An 18,033-nucleotide genomic window follows, 5' to 3' on the forward strand; every position below is an offset into this window, starting at 1 on the left:
CAGTGACTATACCATTTTACATTCCCTCTAGCAACTCATGAGGGTTCTGGTTTTTCCACATTCTTGCCAATACTTTTTTTTTTTTTTTTTTTTTTTTTTTTTTTTTTTTTTTTTGAGACAGCGTCTCCCTCTGTCGCCAAGGCTGGAGTGCAGTGGTGTGATCTTGGCTCATTGCAAACTCTCCTGGGTTCAAGTGATTCTCCTACCTCAGCTTCCCAAGTAGCTGGGAGTACAGGTGTGCACCACCACTCCTGGCTAATTTTTTTTGTAGTTTTAGGCGAGATGTGGTTTCACCATGTTGGCCAGGCTGGTCTCGAACTCCTGATCTCAGGTGGTCCGCCTGCCTTGGCCTCCCAAAGCACTGCATTACAGACCTCAGCCACTGTGCCCGGCCTTTGTCCTGTTTCTTTAATAGTATCCATCCTATGGATATGAAGTCGTATCTCATTTTGTTTTGATTTGTTTTTCTCTAATGATTTATGATGTTGAGCATCTTTTCATGTGCTTATTGTCCATTTCTTTACCTTATTTGGAGAAATGTATATTCAAGTCCTTTGCCCATTTTTAAATTGGGTTTTTTTGTTGTTGTTGTATGAGTTCTTTATGTGTTCTTGATAATAACCCTTTTTCAGATATATGATTTGCAAATATAGCCTCCCATTCCGTGGGTAGCCTTTTCATTCTGTTGATAGTGTCCTTTGCATACAAGCATTTCATTTGCATGGAGTCTAACTTAACCTATTTTTTATCATTGTTGCCTTCACTTTTGATGTCATATCTGAATCATTGCCAGATTCTCTTGTTTTTTTCTAAATATTTTATAGTTTAGCTTTTACATTTATGTCTTTGATCCATTTGAGTTAATTTTTGTCAGTGGTAGAAGGTAAGGCTTCAACTTCATTTTTTTCATATTAGATATCCAGTTTCCTCACTTTTTATTTTTAAATGTAGCATGCTTTATTATTGTAAGTAAATAAAATGAGAGGTAAGTAAAATATATAACTCCCACCCTAGTTTCACTGCCCAAGGATGTCACTTTTTTAATAGTTTAGTGTCCATTTTACGTATGTACAAAGATTTGTTGGATTTTTTACAAAATGGAATCTTACTATGCATACATAATACTCTTCAGTTTCTCACTTATCAGTATATTCTAGACACCTGTCCCCTCTGTTCTGTTAGTCCACACAGATCTACCCGATGTCATATTTGCTCTTTTCTTATTTTATATTGTGTTTCTTTAGAAACTGGGTCTCTGCTGTCCGGGCTGGAGTGCAGTGGTGCAGTCATGGCTTGCTGCAGCCTCAAACTCCTGGGCTCAGGCGATCCTCCCACCTCAGCCTCCCCTGAGTAGCTGTGACTACAGGCGAGTGCCACCACGCCCCCAGCCAATTTTTAAATTTTTTGTAGAGATGGGGACTCGCTGTGTTGGGCAGGCTGGTCTTGAACTCCTGGGTTGAAGTGATCCACCCACCCTGGCCTCCCAAAGTGCTGGGATTACAGGCATGAGCCACTTGGCCCAGCCACATTTGATCTTTTAATTTCTGTGTTACTTATTAATAAATATGAAACTTGATAGAATAGCAGCTCCATTTTTGTCTGTTTTGTGTATTAGATTTCTGCTTAAGATTATTTGTGAAGAAAAGAATTTGAGAACACTACATTATGGGAGAGGTCCTAACCGTTATTCAGTGTGGAATACTTGTCACTAATTTTAGATTTGCCTCTCCCTCCCTTCTTTCTTTCTTTTCTTTTTTTTTTTTTTTTTTTTGTTTACAGAGATCTGGTACAGGCCTGCTGCCTGCTTGTGCCAGTCATTACTAAGTTTGGAGGTTTTACAGAGATGAGTAAAAAAGCCTTAAGTTCAGGGCCGGGTATGGTGGCTCACACCTGTAATCCCAGCACTTTGGGAGGCTGAGGTGAGCGGATCATGAGGTCAGGAGTTTGAGACCAGCCTGGCCAACATGGTGAAAATCCATTTCTTCTCAAAAAAAAAAAAGTATATATACACACACATGCAGACACACACACACACACACAGAGCTGGGTGTGGTCATGCAAGCCTGTAGTCCCAGCTACTCAGGAGGCTGAGGCAGGAGAATCACTTGAGCCCAGGAGGCAGAGGTTGCAGGTTGCAGTGAGCCGAGATCACGCCACTGCACTCCAGCCTGGCAACAGAGCGAGACTCCGTCTCAAAAAAAAAAGAATCCTTAAGTTCTTGCTTGCAGGGAACTCAGTTTGAGTGTGATACCAGCGGGGGACCCTTACCGTGGTGTGACCAGTAATGATGAGAAAGAGCAGTACTCAGGCTCACTGTGAGGGATACCCAGGGCACACTAGAGAAAACTTCCCAGACAGAAGAGGATGGGTTTTGAAGAATGTATAGGAATGGATCAGGTCGTGGGAGGGGCAGCATAAAACTGAAATTGGCCTCTTTGTCACTGACAGCTGGTTCTTGTTTGTCCTCCCCATTTACATAGAGTGAGTCTGCTGTCCTTTCCAAAGCTTATCATATGTTTGTACATAATTGTCGTGTTCCCCCTACATTTCTTCCTGAGGCCGAGGATGATATGTGATATGGGGAGGATAATTTTGGATAAGAGGTAAGCAGGGTGGAGAAAGAAAATTCAGTTTAGATAAAAGTTTAATTCATTACTTAAGCTCAGACACTTACTATGTGGTATGTCGTTATCTTGCTGGGATTTAGTTTTCACCTTCCTGTGTTTCTTTTATTTTTAAAAATTTCTTTACTTTTTGGGATGGGTTCTCACTCTTTTGCCCAGGTTCAAGTGCAGTAGCAAGATCATGGCTCTCTGCAGCCTCAAACTCCAGGCTCGTGATCTTCCCACCTCAGCTTCCCGAGTAGCTGGAACTACAGGTGCCTGCCACCATTCCTGGCAAAGTTTTAAATTTTTATGTATTTATTTATTTTGTAGAGAAGGGGTTTCCCTACGTTGCCCAGGCTGGTCTTGAACTCCTGGGCTCCAGTACTCCTCCCACCTTGGCCTCCCAAAGTGCTGGGATTATGGGTGTGAGCAACCATGCCCCAGCCTATGTTTATTTTATTTATGAGTGAATAACAGGGTCTCACTCTGTCACTGAGGCTGGTGTATGCAATGGTGCAATCTTGGCTCACTACAGCCTCAAACTCCTGGATTCAGGTGTTCCTTCCACCTCAGCCTCCCAAGTAACTGGGACCACAGTCATGTGCCACCATACCTGGCTGTTTTCTGTATTTTTTGTAGAGGCAAGGTTTTACCATGTTGCTGGTTTTGAACTCTGGGGCTCAAGTGATCCACCTGCCTTGGCCTCCCAGAGTGCTAGGATTACAAGCAGGAGCCACAGCATCTGGCCCTGTGTTCCTTTTAAATGGCTGTATATAGCACCTAGGTAGCCTTTTAGATGATGTCTAAGATATTAAACAGTTAACAGTCTAAGATATTAGACTGTCTAAGATATTAAACAGTCTCCTTAGCTAAATCTCTTCTCATTAGGCATAAGTTTTAGTCTTACTACTACATAGGTTTTGTTTTTAACTCAAGTTGAATACAGAAGAGTTTCTTGATGTGATCTGTCCAAGAGTCACATCTGTCATTGCCATTTCTTTTCCTGCAGCAGTGCTTTCTTCTCATTGAGAACTCACCTGTCACTGTAAGATTCTCATTAACTTCTTGAGTCCCGTGTTCCACAGTGAAGTAAACTCAGTTTGTCAGATGAGACTTGTTCTTAGCTTAGTTGGGGAGGAAAATGTGAGAACTTTGCAGGTCCAGACACAGTACATAAATGGAAAGCATGGAAGAGTTTCTTGGAAAATCAGCTAGGCTGCCTACTAAGTAGTTCAGCAATGTTCTGCATTAAAATGGCATTATGCCCTGTGGTTCCCCACCAGAGGTCAACTCAACCACAGCTTTGAAATTTTCCACTGCTCTTTACTTTGAAGGTTTGTAATAGTGGATGATTTCAGTTTTTAATGCTTATTTTGTTTTATTGAATTAAATAGAAAAGACTGATGTATTATTTGGCAAAATCCTGGGTTTTGTTTGTTTGTTTACTCTAGTGGCATTTGTCCTGACATCCTGATTACAGATACTCCTGAATTTAGGATGGGGCTGTGTCCCAATAAACCCATTATATGACTTACAGTATTTATAATTTCCAATGGTTTTATCTGGGTGTAACCCTATCATAAATTGAGGAGCCCGCTGAAGGTGTATCACTTTTTTTTTGTTTTTTTTTAAGACGGAGTCTCACTCTGTCGTCCAGGCTGGAGTGCAATGGCACAATCTTGGCTCACTGCAACCTCCACCTCTCGGATTCAAATGATTCTTCTGCCTTAGCCTCCCGAGTAGCTGGGACTACAGGCGTGCACCACCATGCCCGGCTAATTTTTGTATTTTTACAAAAACCAGTAGAGACCTGGTTTCACCATATTGGCCAGTCTAGTCTCAGACTCCTGACCTTGTGATCCGCCCGCCTCAGCCTCCTGAAATGCTGGTATTACAGGCGTGAGCCACTGCGCCCAGCTGAATGTGTATCACTTTTGCACCATTGTGAAGTCATAGGTCTGACCCATCGTAAGATGGGGTGATTCTGAATAACCAAAATACGGAAGCATCCCAGATATCTGTCAGCTGATGAGTGGATAAACAGAATGTGGAACATCTATTCAGTGAGATATTGTTCAGCAGTAAAACTGATGGAAGTATTGTTACATGCTTTACGAATGAACCTAGAAATATGCTTAGTGAAAGAAGCCAGTTACAAGGGCTACCTATTAACTGTGTGATACTATTTAAAATTTGTTTTTTTAAAAAAGGTTAAATAAGCCTATTCCCAAAATACCTTCAAATTAAAAACAAAAGGTTTTAATGAGGCCAGATAAGCTGTTGTATGCTGAGATTTTAGCATTGATAGGAAATAGTAAAAAGCAGGACTGCCCAGGACTGTTTCCTTCCATACTGTGTGCACTACATGTGAGTGTCCGCTAGAGGACAGCAAAGCCTGTTTGTAGTCATTCCCTGCCAGTTCTCAAGCACTTTTAAAGAACCGAACCTAAAATTCTTACATTGATATTCCATTGAAAAGATTTGGATTATCCTCTCAAGAAAAAAATCTGCAGTAGTATCTGTCAGCTCTCCATTTATCAGGGGAGAAGACAGCAAGGCAGCTGTGATTGTGGACCTCAGTTTACTGTGGAGCTCTGCAAAAGTAAGGAAGGAGATTGCTGTTTCTCAAAGCAGATGTTGAAATATCTACAACGGAGGTTGGAGTAAGGAATGAGTCAGTTTCCAGTTGAACTTCAGCAGCTTCTTAAATGTAGATTTGTGTGTGTGTGTTTATAGTACTTGTTACCCATAAATTTATATACACAGGGCTCTCTGTGATTCTCTATTTCTATAGGAAAGAGAAAAAGCAGCCCTGTTCCCCTCATCCCTCACCCCAGTCTGTGTAGTACCCCACTTCGGAACAAACTCAGCTATCTTTGTTCCTTGGCACCTGTATTTTAAAGCCCATGGCCTTCCAGGGTAACTGGCTCTTTTCCTTTAGGAGATTCATTACTACACAAGGACCTCTTTGCTTCGGGCAGGGCATTGAAATCCAGCTGTGGTATTGGATTGGTGGTGTTGTGGTAGGTTATTTTAAATCAGAGTTTTATTAGCTGTATAAAATTGTTGCATTATAGCATTTACAGCATACAGGTGATCCTATTTTTAAATTATACTGAGTCTTTAGGTGGATTTCCCTAGAAGATGCTTGTCCCCAGTCATCCATCCACTCCCACTGCATCTCTGTGTGACCTTTGGCAAGTTTTTTTCACCCTTTGGAGCCTTGATTTTTTCTGTAAGAATAAATAGTTTAGATTAGTGAAGTTCTAGGAGGCAAGTGTCCTCAGAATTCACTCATACTGTCACCTGTTCCTAGTTCTCTCTCAGTGTCTTTGGTCACTGTAGTAATGCTAGCCTGGTTTGGTCTCTGTTTAGGTTGCATCTGCACTGGAGAAATGGAAGACAGCAATCCGGGAAGCTCAGACTTTCTCCAGGATGCACGTGCTGCTTGGAATGCTTGATGCCTGTATCAAGTGGGATATGTCTGCAGAAAATGCTAGGTGCAAAGTTTGTCGAAAGAAAGGTATATTTAAATCAAATTTGCTTATGTGGGTGTATTAGGGAGTAGAATATCTTTTCTTTTTTTTTTTTTTTTTTTTTTTTTTTTTTTGAGACAGAGTCTTGCTCTGTCGCCTAGGCTGGAGTACAGTTGCACAATCTCAGCTCACCGCAACCTCCGCCTCCCGGGTTCAAGCGATTCTCCTGCCTCAGCCTCCCTAGTAGCTGAGATTGTAGGCATGTGTCACCACACCCAGCTAATTTTGTATTTTTAGAAGAGACGGGGTTTCTCCATGTTGGTCAGGCTGGTCTCGAACTCCCGATCTCGGGTGATCCACCCGCCTCAGCCTCCCAAAGTGCTGGGATTACAGGCGTGAGCCACCATGCCCGGTGGGAGTAGGATTTCTATTCCCAAGATCTTCATTTCTACCCAAAAGAATTTTGTGTACACAGAATGTAAGTATGGTATAGATTTTACTCTCCTGGAGGTCTGTAACATGCCAGTCTTTGAAATGTCATGCCAGGGAATCAGAGCACGCCCTTTGTTCCTCATTGTAGAGCACAACATAAAAGCAATTGATCTCTTCAATCTCCTAATTTTCTACAGAAAACAAAATTAGTTAATCCTTTTAACTGTTTTAGTTTAGTTTTATATCCTTTGATTGGCTCAGAACTTTAGTCATCTGTGAAGTAAGATATGTGCTTTCAGCAGAAGGTGGTCCAGTTAAAGTGAGAAGCATGCAGTCTAATGTGTGCAAAAGAAACTTCATGGCTAGAAGCCCTTTTGTGATTGGCTTTTCATTGGCTAGAGTTATTTTCTGAGTTAGGTTAGAGATGAAAAGATCTATGTAAAATTCAGTTGCTGTAAAGCGTTCAATTGCTCTAGAATGTAGGTTGGAAGGAGAGATGACCATATTAAGTTGACTCAGCATAACACTTTTTCGAATATAAGGGGCCAGGCGTGGTGGCTCACACCTGTAATCCCAGCACTTTGGGAGACTGAAGCAGGAGAATCACTTGAACCTGGGAGGCGGCGGTTGCAGTGAGCCAAGATTGTGCAACTGCACTCCAGCCTGGGCAACAGAGCAAGACTCTGTCTAAAAAAAATAAAAAATAAAAAAATAACAGAGAGAGAACCCATTAGGCATAAATTGAGAAACGTTTGAGGAGGTCAAAAGAGCAGCAAAATTTCCTGCTCTCACTTGGGTTTTTTGTGCCTTTTAGTAATTGTTAACTGTCCTGTCTTAGCCATGGGTAGGTTTTGGGATATAAATTAGGAGAGCTGATTCCTAAATTATCTGTAGTCTTAAGTTATGCTATATTTCTTTTTAGAAAATGCCTGCATTTACAAAACAGCAGCTGGGTAGCAACATGTCTTCTCGTGTGCCGTGAATTGTAGGGTGATTGCCTCTTCCTTACAGCTCATTGACTGCTGCTGTGCTCCTAACAATGCTATTCACATTTCTCTCTTTGCAGGTGAGGATGACAAATTGATCTTGTGTGATGAGTGTAATAAAGCCTTCCACCTGTTTTGTCTGAGGCCGGCCCTCTATGAAGTACCAGATGGTGAGTGGCAGTGCCCAGCTTGCCAGCCCGCTACTGCCAGGCGCAACTCCCGTGGCAGGTGAGAATCTTTTCTTTTAAAAATAATTGAATGAATAAATATGAATAGCTGTTATAATGAAGCTTGAGTTATTCAAACAGAATGAGTCTAAGGAGCTTTAAGTTCATCTTTTGGGAACAGAACCTGATCATTTACAGTACTTCGATAGGAGCTCAAAGGACTCTGATCTAATTTTAGCGGAATGTTGACATTTCTAGTTTTCACTGCCAGCCACTTTCTCTGTCTTCTTGACCATACCTTCTTCTCAAGTAATGAAATCTCTCTCTCTGCCTTTAGCCTCCTGTTGCCCACTTCCTGTGTCTTCATGATTACTTCTGCAATCACCCACTGCTAAAAATCTCACACTGATTACCTTCCTTACCCATACATAATGTTTTCTTCCCTATCATGAGTAGAACTTGGGTGTCAACTTGAACATGAATGTCTCTCCCTCATCCTACATACCCATTAATTTGCCACGATATCAGTCCAATGCCCAGATGTTTTATGATCCAGTTTCTTGCTCTCCATTCTCCATGGTCTCCGCTCTCATTTGTCCCTTCTACTTTTGTTCCTTCTACATCTGTCACCAAAGGCTTCTCAACTCCTCTTTCTTATATCACATCTTCTTCCCTCTTATCCATCCATCTATTGCGATACCAGAATGCTGTGCACAAGGCAACGATCTGCTCACTTTCCTGATCACAAACTTCCAGTCTTCCCCTTGCCTCTAGAATAAAGTCCCAACTCCTGTCCTGACTTCTGAGACTCTTACACAACACCAGCCTGGGTTTTCAATTAGCTTTAGATCCCGTATCTGTGTGCTTGTTACAGACTGTTTATTGTTCATCCTTTCTTCTGTGCCTTTCTCCTAGCTGGGAGCATTCTCTGCCTGGAATTCCCAGTGGGTAAATTGCCCATGGCTTTGCTGACATTTCACTGCTCTTTTGAAAAGTGCTTGCATCCTTAGGCTTCATGGTTTCTCCTCTGTGTTCCAGCTGAACCTTCATTCTCTGAAATAGTATTTTGGTGCATGGATCTTGTCTCTGGTTTTATACATGTCTGTCTCCCATGAGATTATGAATTCCCTGAGAGTAGAGGTTGTGCTTTGTTTTTTACCCGAATCCTCAATAAGGCCAAACACAGGGCCTTGTAAAGAGGAGGAGACACCTTATATTTGCCCAAGATAATACTGTTGTTTCCCACATTGAAATTTGGGGTTGTAAAATGGGCAGCTTATAGGCACTCTGGCTTGGGCTTCTCTTTTTTGAGACGGGGTTTAGCTCTTGTTGCCCAGGCTGCAGTGCGATGGCGCGATCTCAGCTCATTGCAACCGCTGTCTCCCTGGTTCAAGCAATTCTCCTGCCTCAACCCCCAGTAGCTGGGATTATAGGCATGCGCCACCACACCCTGCTAATTTTGCGTTTTTAGTAGAGATGGGGTTTCTCCATGTTGGTCAGGCTGATCTCGAACTCCCGACTTTAGGTGATCCACCTGCCTCAGCCTCCCAAAGTGTTGGGATTACAGGCATGAGCCACTGTACCCGGCCTGGGCTTCCTTCTAAAGGGCAGAGCTGTTTGATCCTGACCCCACCTTAACAGTATTAGCAGGTTCTTTCGCACTCCATCCCAGCTGCACTTAAGAGATGAGATATGTTGCTCTGAAATGGTGGGGCTTTGGACCAGCTGTTCCAAGCTGGGATTACCACTGCTTTGATGTTATGGTCATCTGCAAGCTGTTTCAGCTCTTGGAAGGGGGCCATCAAGGTGAAGTCACACCTGTCTGGGCTCTGTTTATTCTTTCAGTCCACCTCAGAGGTGGGGACAGCTTTTAGTACCTAATGTGTTACATTATCTGGTTCTTTTTGTGAGACAAAATAAATAGTGTTTTGTATTGCTTTGTGTGGGGAAGGGTAGGATTGCATTTTGGTCTTGATTTCTGTTGCCTTTGGTATCTTGTCCAAACTGTCTGTGGCCTGGCAGAAGGAGGCATGCTGTTGAAACTTCGTTTTTCATTTCTGTGGAAAACTCTCCTGGCTTACATTCAGGTTCCCTCTCTGTATTGTCATACATTATATGTATCTAGTCTGTGAAGAGAAGTTTCCTGATCCCTATGGGATTTGAACCCTTCTTAGAACCACTTTGGGGTACAACTGTGTTCCCTACATTATTTTTTCTACCCACAGGAACTATACTGAAGAGTCTGCTTCTGAGGACAGTGAAGATGATGAGAGTGATGAAGAGGAAGAGGAGGAAGAAGAGGAGGAGGAGGAAGAAGATTATGAAGTGGCTGGTTTGCGATGTAAGTATTTTGTCTTCCTTTGTAGTTGATTTCACAGTCTTCTAAACTTGGAACGCTTGGCAAGGCTGGCTTGGTAGTAGGTAGTGTGGCCGGCTTGCTCTCTTCCTTTTCTCTCGTGTTGTGACTGTGGCGTAACTTAGCTGCTGTGGGTTTAAATGGGTTTCCAAGATGGCATTTAACTACCTGCCTGGTAGGAGGGAAGGTGGCTTGGTCTCAGTAACAGCAGCCCACTTGCTCTAAGATTCAGTAGAATTCATGGTCCCAAGTATATTTATGCCAAGGCTGCTGGTTCTTAGCTCCTTGGCATATGGGGACAGTGGGGAAGGAAGTTCTCGGCCCATTGCCATCTCCTAACAGCTCTTTTGGCTGTTGTTTTATCGCTGCTTTCAGAGAGTGACTTTTTCTCTCTGGTGACAGTGATTTTCTCCTCCCTGCAGTGTGCAGGGCTATAGCTTTGCTGGTTTGAAAAGAGACGACTGATTGTTTGAAGGCTTAGGGGGAAGGATGTTAGGAAGGTGCAGATCTGTTCTCACTAGATGCCTGTAGGAAAAAAGGCATCATCTTTTGTGTTCACCAGATTGACTCTCATTCTCTCATGTTCATTTCTCATGACTGTTGGAGAGTCTTGTGTTCGTGGCTAATGTCCTCTTGTCTGGCCTTTCTTTTAACAGGCTACCTCTTTCCAAAATACACTTTTTTTTTTTTTTTAAGATGGTCTCACTCTGTGGCCTGGGGTGGAGTGCAGTGGTATGACCTCAGATTACCTCAGTCTCTGCCTCAGCCTCCCGATTATACAGGCACCTGCTACCACACCTGGCTGATTTTTGTATTTTTAGTAGAGACGGAGTTTCACCATGTTGATCGGGCTGTTCTCGAACTCCTGACCTCAGGTGATCCACCTGCCTCGGCCTCCCAAAGTGCTGGGATTACAGGTGTGAGCCACTGCACCTGGCCCACACACTTTTCTTTACAGGTTTGTAGAAAACAGACCACAGATCAAAATTCTAACGAGCTTTCGAAGCAGTGGTTCAATTCCCAAGATCATAGCAGCTCTGAGTGGTCACATTTGGTATAAGGAGTGAGAGACTGGATGCCTGGCACGACCAGTCTCTTACTGTAGTGAGACTGCCAAACCCTAACGACTTTGGGCTTGCACATCTTCTCCTGTCCTCCCACTTTCCCCCCATACTCCGGAGGTGTGATGTGGGACACCTTAAGCTCTCGCGTTCTTATGGGCTCTTTTTGTTTGTTCACTACGCCTGATTTTTCAGGTATCCCACGGTAAGTGAACAATTGGCCCTTCAGTCCTGCATTCAGGGATATCATCTTCTGTTGGTCAGAGTCAGTGACTTGGGAGCAGATTTTTTTTTTCTTTTTTTCTTTTTTTTTTTCCTTTGAGATGGGGATCTTGCTCTGTCACCCAGGCTAGAGCGCAGTGGTATGGTCACAGCTCACTGTATCCTTGATGTCTGAGGCTCAAGCAATCCTCCTACCTTAGCCTCCTGAGTAACTGTGACTACAGGCACGTGCCACCATGCCCAGCTTTTTTGTAGAGACAGGGTCTCGCCATGTTCCACAGGCTGGTCTTGAACTCTTGGGTTCAAGAGTTCAAGCCTTGGCCTCCCAAAGTGCTGGGATTGTAAGTGTAAGCCACTGTGCCAGATCTGTCTAAGAGCAGATCCTGAATATGGTAGTATACAGATTCTTTTATTTTTTATTTATTATTTATTTTTGAGACGGAGTCTCACTCTGTCGCCCAGGCTGGAGTGCAGTGGCGCGATCTCGGCTCACGGCAACCTCCGCCTCCCGGGTTCATGCCATTCTCCTGCCTCAGCCTACCAAGTGGCTGGGACTACAGGTGCCCGCCACCACGCCTGGCTAATTTTTTGTATTTTTGGTAGAGATGGGGTTTCACCGTATTAGCCAGGATGGTCTCGATCTCCTGACCTCTTGATCTGCCTGCCTCTGCCTCCCAAACTGCTGGGATTACAGGTGCAAGCCACCACGCCTGTCCTGATTCTTTTATTTTTAAGCTAGTGATTGCTTTCCACTTCTACATTGTAGCTCCCTTTCCAAGGAATTGTTTTTCTAGGTTTCTACAGCCTCTACTTGCCAAAAGGATCTAGGAAGTATTTGGTACTTCACAGCTTTTTATCAACTCTATCTTTCAGACCACCAAAGATGTGGTTCCCCAGTGCAGCTCAAGGCTGTAGCACCTAAGCATCAGCTTCTTCTTTTCTTACTAGCCTGGGCTTGAGCTAGAGACCCTAAAGTAGCCAAGGAAGGGTTATTGTGATCTAGAAATAGAATGGAAAGTAGTGTTTCTCGATTCTTCGTGTCGTTGCCTTCCTAGACCCCTATCTGTGTCCAGTGTCATCTCCCCACTCCCCAAGGGAAGGTGATGGAAAGCTTGGAGCTAATCCTCATGGCGTTGTTTCCCAGGGCTCACTGAGGAATGCTGGTTGGCTTGATGCTGAGCACCTGTTGTAAACCTGAGACACAAGTAGTCTCAGTGCCTTTGTATTTTTTTTTTTTTTCTTTTTTGAGATGGAGTTACACCCTTGTTGCCCAGGCTGGAGTGCAATGGCGTGATCTTGGCTCACTGCAACCTCTGTGTCCTGGGTTCAAGTGATTCTCCTGCCTCAGCCTCCTCAGTAGCTGGGATTACCGGCATGTGCCACCATGCCTGGCTAATTTTATATTTTTAGTAGAAACAGGGTTTTACCATGTTGGTCAGGCTGGTCTTGAGCTCCCAGCCTCAGGTGATCCACCCGTCTCAGCCTCCCAAAGTGCTGGGATTACAGATGTGAGCCACCACGCCCGGCCTGTATTCTTTATTCTCTCATTGGCGACCCTGGGCAGGTCTCTGTGGAGGGCACTAGCCCTAAATTGTATTTAATGAGGCAGCCTTGTGGCCCTTCATGGAAGTACCACCTTTTCTCTGAAAAGATTCTGATGGTGAGTGTAGAATAACTCTGGGAATTACAACATAGGATCTGTTGTTGTTGTTGTTGTTTTTTTTTTTTTTTTTGAGTTGGAATCTTACTCTGTCACCCAGGCTGGAGTGCAGTGGCACGATCTCGGCTCACTGCAACCTCCACCTCCTGAGTTCACGCCATTCTCCTTCCTCAGCCTCCCAAGTAGCTGGGACTACAGGCGCCCGCCGCCACGCCCAGCTAATTTTTTTGTATTTCTTTTTTAGTAGAGATGGGGTTTCACCGTGTTAGCCAGGATGGTCTCAATGTCCTGACCTCGTGATCTGCCCGCCTCAGCCTCCCAAAGTGCTGGGATTACAGGCATGAGCCACTATGCCCGGCCATCACAGGGTCTGTTTTACAATCCAGTTCCATCTCACGTGTAAATACATCCACTTGCTCAGGCTGAGCTTGGGCTGTGGGAAATCCAGGCTGACCTATTAGCAAATGGCTTCTCCTGAGTGAGAGTTTACAGTTGATTCCTGCAGGGGCCTTATGGCTGGGAGTAACTGCAGAACTGGGGCAGGACAGAAGTACCGAAGGACCTGGCCCTCTGAAGGGCTTTGGCAGTAAAAGTACCCATTCTTCATCTGCTGCCACTGCCTTTTAGTGTCCTTTTAGATAAGGCAAGATAAAATAACAAGAGCACCCTAAAACCAAAGGAAGCCACTGCTTTCCTTGTCCAGGAAAAGGATTCTCCCTGCATCCCTTTCCCCCATTTCGAAGATGCTCCTCCCTTCACCTTTGGTTGTTCTGTGCTGAATCCTTAATTTTGTTTCAGTGAGACCTCGAAAGACCATCCGGGGCAAGCACAGCGTCATCCCTCCTGCAGCAAGGTCCGGCCGGCGCCCGGGTAAGAAGCCACACTCTACCAGGAGGTCTCAGCCGAAGGCACCACCTGTGGATGACACTGAGGTGGATGAATTGGTGAGAATTATTTATCATCCCTTCTCTAACCTTTCTGTTTCTTCTTCCCAACCCCAGCAATTAGGAATTCATCAGGCAACAGGTGGGAGGGGAGCCTCCCCCCTCCTTCTTCCCAAACTTGGGAGGCTGGGGAGGCAGATGGGTGAGTCTGTAGGCAGACAGAAGCAGCAGGCCTCCAGGAACAGCTATGTCCGGCATTCCCCTGCTGTAGCCTGCAAACTAGTTAGTGGGCAGCCTGCAACTTATCAAGGATTTAAAAATAGTATCCATGTGTCTCCAGTGGGCTCAGAGGGGCTGGGTCTTCATTGTGGGAATGTCAGCAATGTTGGAGCCTCACTTACTGTTGAGTCGACAGTTGTTATGGGAGGGACGTTACCCTCCCCTCTGCTCCATAACCAATGTAATTTTAGTTGTTTTTAGATCTCACTTGAGCTTTGAAGAACAAAAAAGAAACTCTTGAAAAGGTGCTTGTTTTGACAGATCAAATTGGAGTTAGGGGCTTAAGGCAGGCCATTTGGGAGATCATAGGGCATTAGAAGATGCTCGGTTTGCCCAGCCTTCACCCCTTGGGCTCTGTGTGGCCTCTGCTGTGAGTCACAGCTTTGTTATGGCTACCTGGAATGGAGTCCCCGCCCCTTTTCTCTTTAGCCACTTAGCCTTCACATGTCTACGGTGGAAGAGCCCAGGAAGGGAATTGGACCTCTTGCTTTTCTTCCCAGAGGCACCTCACCCCCACAGAATTGGCTGCTGGTGACCCAGATAGCCTGTTTGGCTTTCTGCAGTGGCTTGTTGATGCCCTTCCATGGTGTCACTGTAACCCCAGGTCCACCTGTTCTCTGAGAGCTAGTGTCCTGTTGACAGTGGCCCCCTTCAGCCGACCTCCAGTAGGACTGCTGGTGAAGACGGCCCCTGCTGCCTGCTCTCTGCTGCTTTGATTGCCATGGCCCTGGGGGCGGTGAGCGAGTGGACTGCTAGGAAGATGTCTGCCACCTGGGCCAAGGGTGCTCACTGACTTGAATGTCAGAAGGTTTCAGCACCTCTGCGCCAAGGAAATAGTTGAACTCTCTTCCTTTTTTGAGCAGATACACTTATTTTCTGCCCTATGCACTCTTCCTCCTGTCTTGAATCTATAATAACATTGTTATTTCTTTCCTGCCAGGTGCTTCAGACCAAGCGGAGCTCCCGGAGGCAAAGCCTGGAGCTGCAGAAGTGTGAAGAGATCCTCCACAAGATCGTGAAGTACCGCTTCAGCTGGCCCTTCAGGTGAGCGCTATGTTCTCAGGTGCAGGGGAGAGGAGTGGCCTGGCAGGTTCTAAAAGCTTCCAGAGCCCCTGAGGGGGCTCTCAGCCAAGCCCTTGCTTTTTAGGATGTGTCTTAGCATGGGCACTGCCGTCAAGGCTATGCAGATTCTCCATTTGGTTTTTCTCCACAGGGAGCCTGTGACCAGAGATGAGGCCGAGGACTACTATGATGTGATCACGCACCCCATGGACTTTCAGACAGTGCAGAACAAATGTTCCTGTGGGAGCTACCGCTCTGTGCAGGAGTTTCTTACTGACATGAAGCAAGTGTTTACCAATGCTGAGGTTTACAACTGCCGTGGCAGCCATGTGCTAAGCTGCATGGCGAAGACAGAACAGTGTCTAGTGGCTCTGTTGCATAAACACCTTCCTGGCCACCCATATGTCCGCAGGAAGCGCAAGAAGTTTCCTGATAGGCTTGCTGAAGATGAAGGGGACAGTGAGCCAGAGCCCGTTGGACAGTCCAGGGGACGAAGACAGAAGAAGTAGAGAGGCAGGGCTGTGGTAAGGGAGCTGAGGTGGGGGGACAGCGAGGGAGGGAGGGAGGGAGGTGAGAGAGGAAGACCGAGAACTCGGAAGAGATTGCAGGGAGTCCAGAAGCGCCCATCATCCCAAGCTTATGCTGTTTTTCTAACAGCTCTTTATGGGGCTTGATATTGGGTTGGTGGTCTTTGTCCAGAAATATTAAGGGATGAAGAGGGCCATAACCCTCCCTTCTGAGAGTTTCCAGGAGGAGTTTGAGGGTCTAGCTTTTCTGGTGAACCCAGTTCCTGTTCCTGCCTTCTTTCCTAAGGCCCCTCTCACTCTGGCTTTTACCACAGTGCCAAGCCCCTCTGATCTCCAGGAGAGGGATTGCTGTGTTACATAGCAGGATCAGGGGTAATCAGGCCAACAGGGGAGATGGTGGCGATTTTTCTTTTTTAATCTGTATTTATATACAGTCTTGTTTCTTTAAGCCCATACTCTGTCTCTTCCCCGTCTTCCTCTCAGGTGACAGTATCAGTGAGTGCCATACAGAATTCTGTATTCACCAGCATCATGAAACAGTTGTGGTCTTTTGAGTTGATCTTGGCAGAGTAAAGGGACGTGTCCTGGAGCCATTCCTGAATCTCTCTCCACTTCTTTGTGACAGCTCCCCTCCCCCCAAAAAATAAAAATAAGAAACCACAAAAAACAAAACTAAGGCACTTCACTTAGAGACTGGAGTCCTGCTTATAATCATGCATATAACCTTTACTTTGATGGGTCTGGCCAGAGGGGTGTTGGAGCCCAGCCCACCCACATACCAGACAAGCTCTTAGGGGAGCAGAAGAAAAGCAGGAAGAATTTAAATGTTTAATTTTTTTTTAATTGACTTTTCTAGTTATTAAAAGTTGCTTGTTTCAGCAGTGATATTGTATAAAGAACATCTTGTAAGATACTCCTGACATCTCGCTTTGGCACATGTACAGTACAGTTTCTATGATAATGTGTTTGCTCTAACTTCCCTGGCTTCTCCCTCAGCCCATCCACTCTCCTGCAGAGCAGTTGGGTTGGAGGCTCATTGAGGCAAGCAGCAACACTGGGGGCGGGGCGGGGGCGGGGCGGGGTGGGGTGGGGTGGTGCCGCGTCTGCTGCCTCCCATGCCCTTTCTGACCTCAGACTTGGAACTTCTCAAGAACCTGAAGATTCCAGTGGTCAGTGTCAGTGGGGGGTGGGAGGAGAGAGAGGCAGAGAAGCTCTGAGAGCCCCGTCCCACAACCAGTCTAGCTCTAGTTGCTATATTTAGGCAAAACTTTGTAGTCTTCTTTCTCTTTTATGATGGATTTTGATAAAAGTACAAAACAGGGTTTAATTTTCTTTTTTATCACCTTTGAATTTGGAAATTTTGAGCACCCAAGCTCTTCTGTACCTATTTAAATTAAAGTCCACCAAGGGGACTGCAGCTCCTAGAACATGAGAATCAAGCCTCTCAATATTAAACTGCGGAGTGTGGCCCCTGCTTTCTCCGTCCTCCCGCCCAAGGACGACGGGGATTGCTCCAGGGCTGCTGGGTAGTTTACCGTCCCTTCTCTAGGCATGGAGTTGGCACTGACATCACAGCTTCATAACCCCACCACCGCCAGCTTCCCCTGCCTCCTACATCCAGTCTGTTCTTGTTCATAGTGAGAATCCTGTGTTCCCACTTCAGTGACAACTGAATTGTTTGTTGTTGTTGTTTTTTTATTATTGTCTTCAAGGAGGAAGGGCCCCATTAAAGGGTGAACTTGTAATAAATTGGAATTTCAAATAAACCTCATGTACTTGTGTTTATAAAGAAGAAACCATTCTGGTGGCAGTTTCTTCATGCTCTTTCTTGGTGGGTGGGGGTGAGTAGTGCTGTTCTGAGTGCTGCTTTCCCACTGACCCTTGGAGCCAGGTCCTCTGAAGGCTTGTCCTCCAGAGTCAGAGGGCCTCTCAGTGTTCTTAACCAGAGAAAGAAATATTCCTTTCAAGCCTCTCCTAGCCCTGTCTCCGTCTAAAACCCCGAAAAACTTCATTTGAAACTAGGAATTAGGGTGAAAATAGATTTTTAAGCCTTCACTATGGGGAAACTCCTGCCACTTTAAAACCTTCAGGGAAAAAAAAAAGTTGGGGGGTGGTGGGGACGGAGTCTCACTCCATCACCCAGGCTGGAATGCAGTGGCATGGTCTCAGCTCACTGCAACCTCCACCTCCTGGGTCCAAGCAATTCTCCTGCCTCAGCCTCCCTAGTAATTGGGATTATAGGGACACGCCACCACGCCTGGCTAAGTTTTTGTATTTATAGTAGAGCCAGGTTTTCACCATGTTGTCCGGGCTGG

The 18,033-nt window shown here is 45.3% G+C and overlaps 1 protein-coding gene across 3 annotated transcripts in view; it reads left to right on the plus strand.

Moving 5' to 3' along the window:
- BAZ1B (bromodomain adjacent to zinc finger domain 1B) overlaps positions 1-17,484 on the plus strand; it is an 81,767-nt gene extending 64,283 nt beyond the window's left edge. For 2 of the 3 annotated variants that reach the window (XM_073012687.1, XM_008018351.3), the window contains 7 exons: positions 5,982-6,129; positions 7,581-7,728; positions 9,893-10,008; positions 13,765-13,910; positions 15,070-15,173; positions 15,343-15,715; positions 16,202-16,390. In XM_073012687.1, coding sequence (XP_072868788.1) covers positions 5,982-6,129; positions 7,581-7,728; positions 9,893-10,008; positions 13,765-13,910; positions 15,070-15,173; positions 15,343-15,700 — 1,020 coding nt within the window. In that variant the 3' untranslated portion in view covers positions 15,701-15,715; positions 16,202-16,390. Of the gene's footprint in view, positions 1-5,981; positions 6,130-7,580; positions 7,729-9,892; positions 10,009-13,764; positions 13,911-15,069; positions 15,174-15,342; positions 15,716-16,201 lie in introns of all 3 variants that reach the window. The other variant, XM_008018350.3, reaches the window with a different exon arrangement.
- The last annotated feature ends 549 nt before the right edge of the window (positions 17,485-18,033 follow it).

Source organism: Chlorocebus sabaeus, chromosome 28 (genome assembly GCF_047675955.1).
Source record: "Chlorocebus sabaeus isolate Y175 chromosome 28, mChlSab1.0.hap1, whole genome shotgun sequence".
NCBI classification, from domain to species: Eukaryota; Metazoa; Chordata; class Mammalia; order Primates; family Cercopithecidae; genus Chlorocebus; species Chlorocebus sabaeus.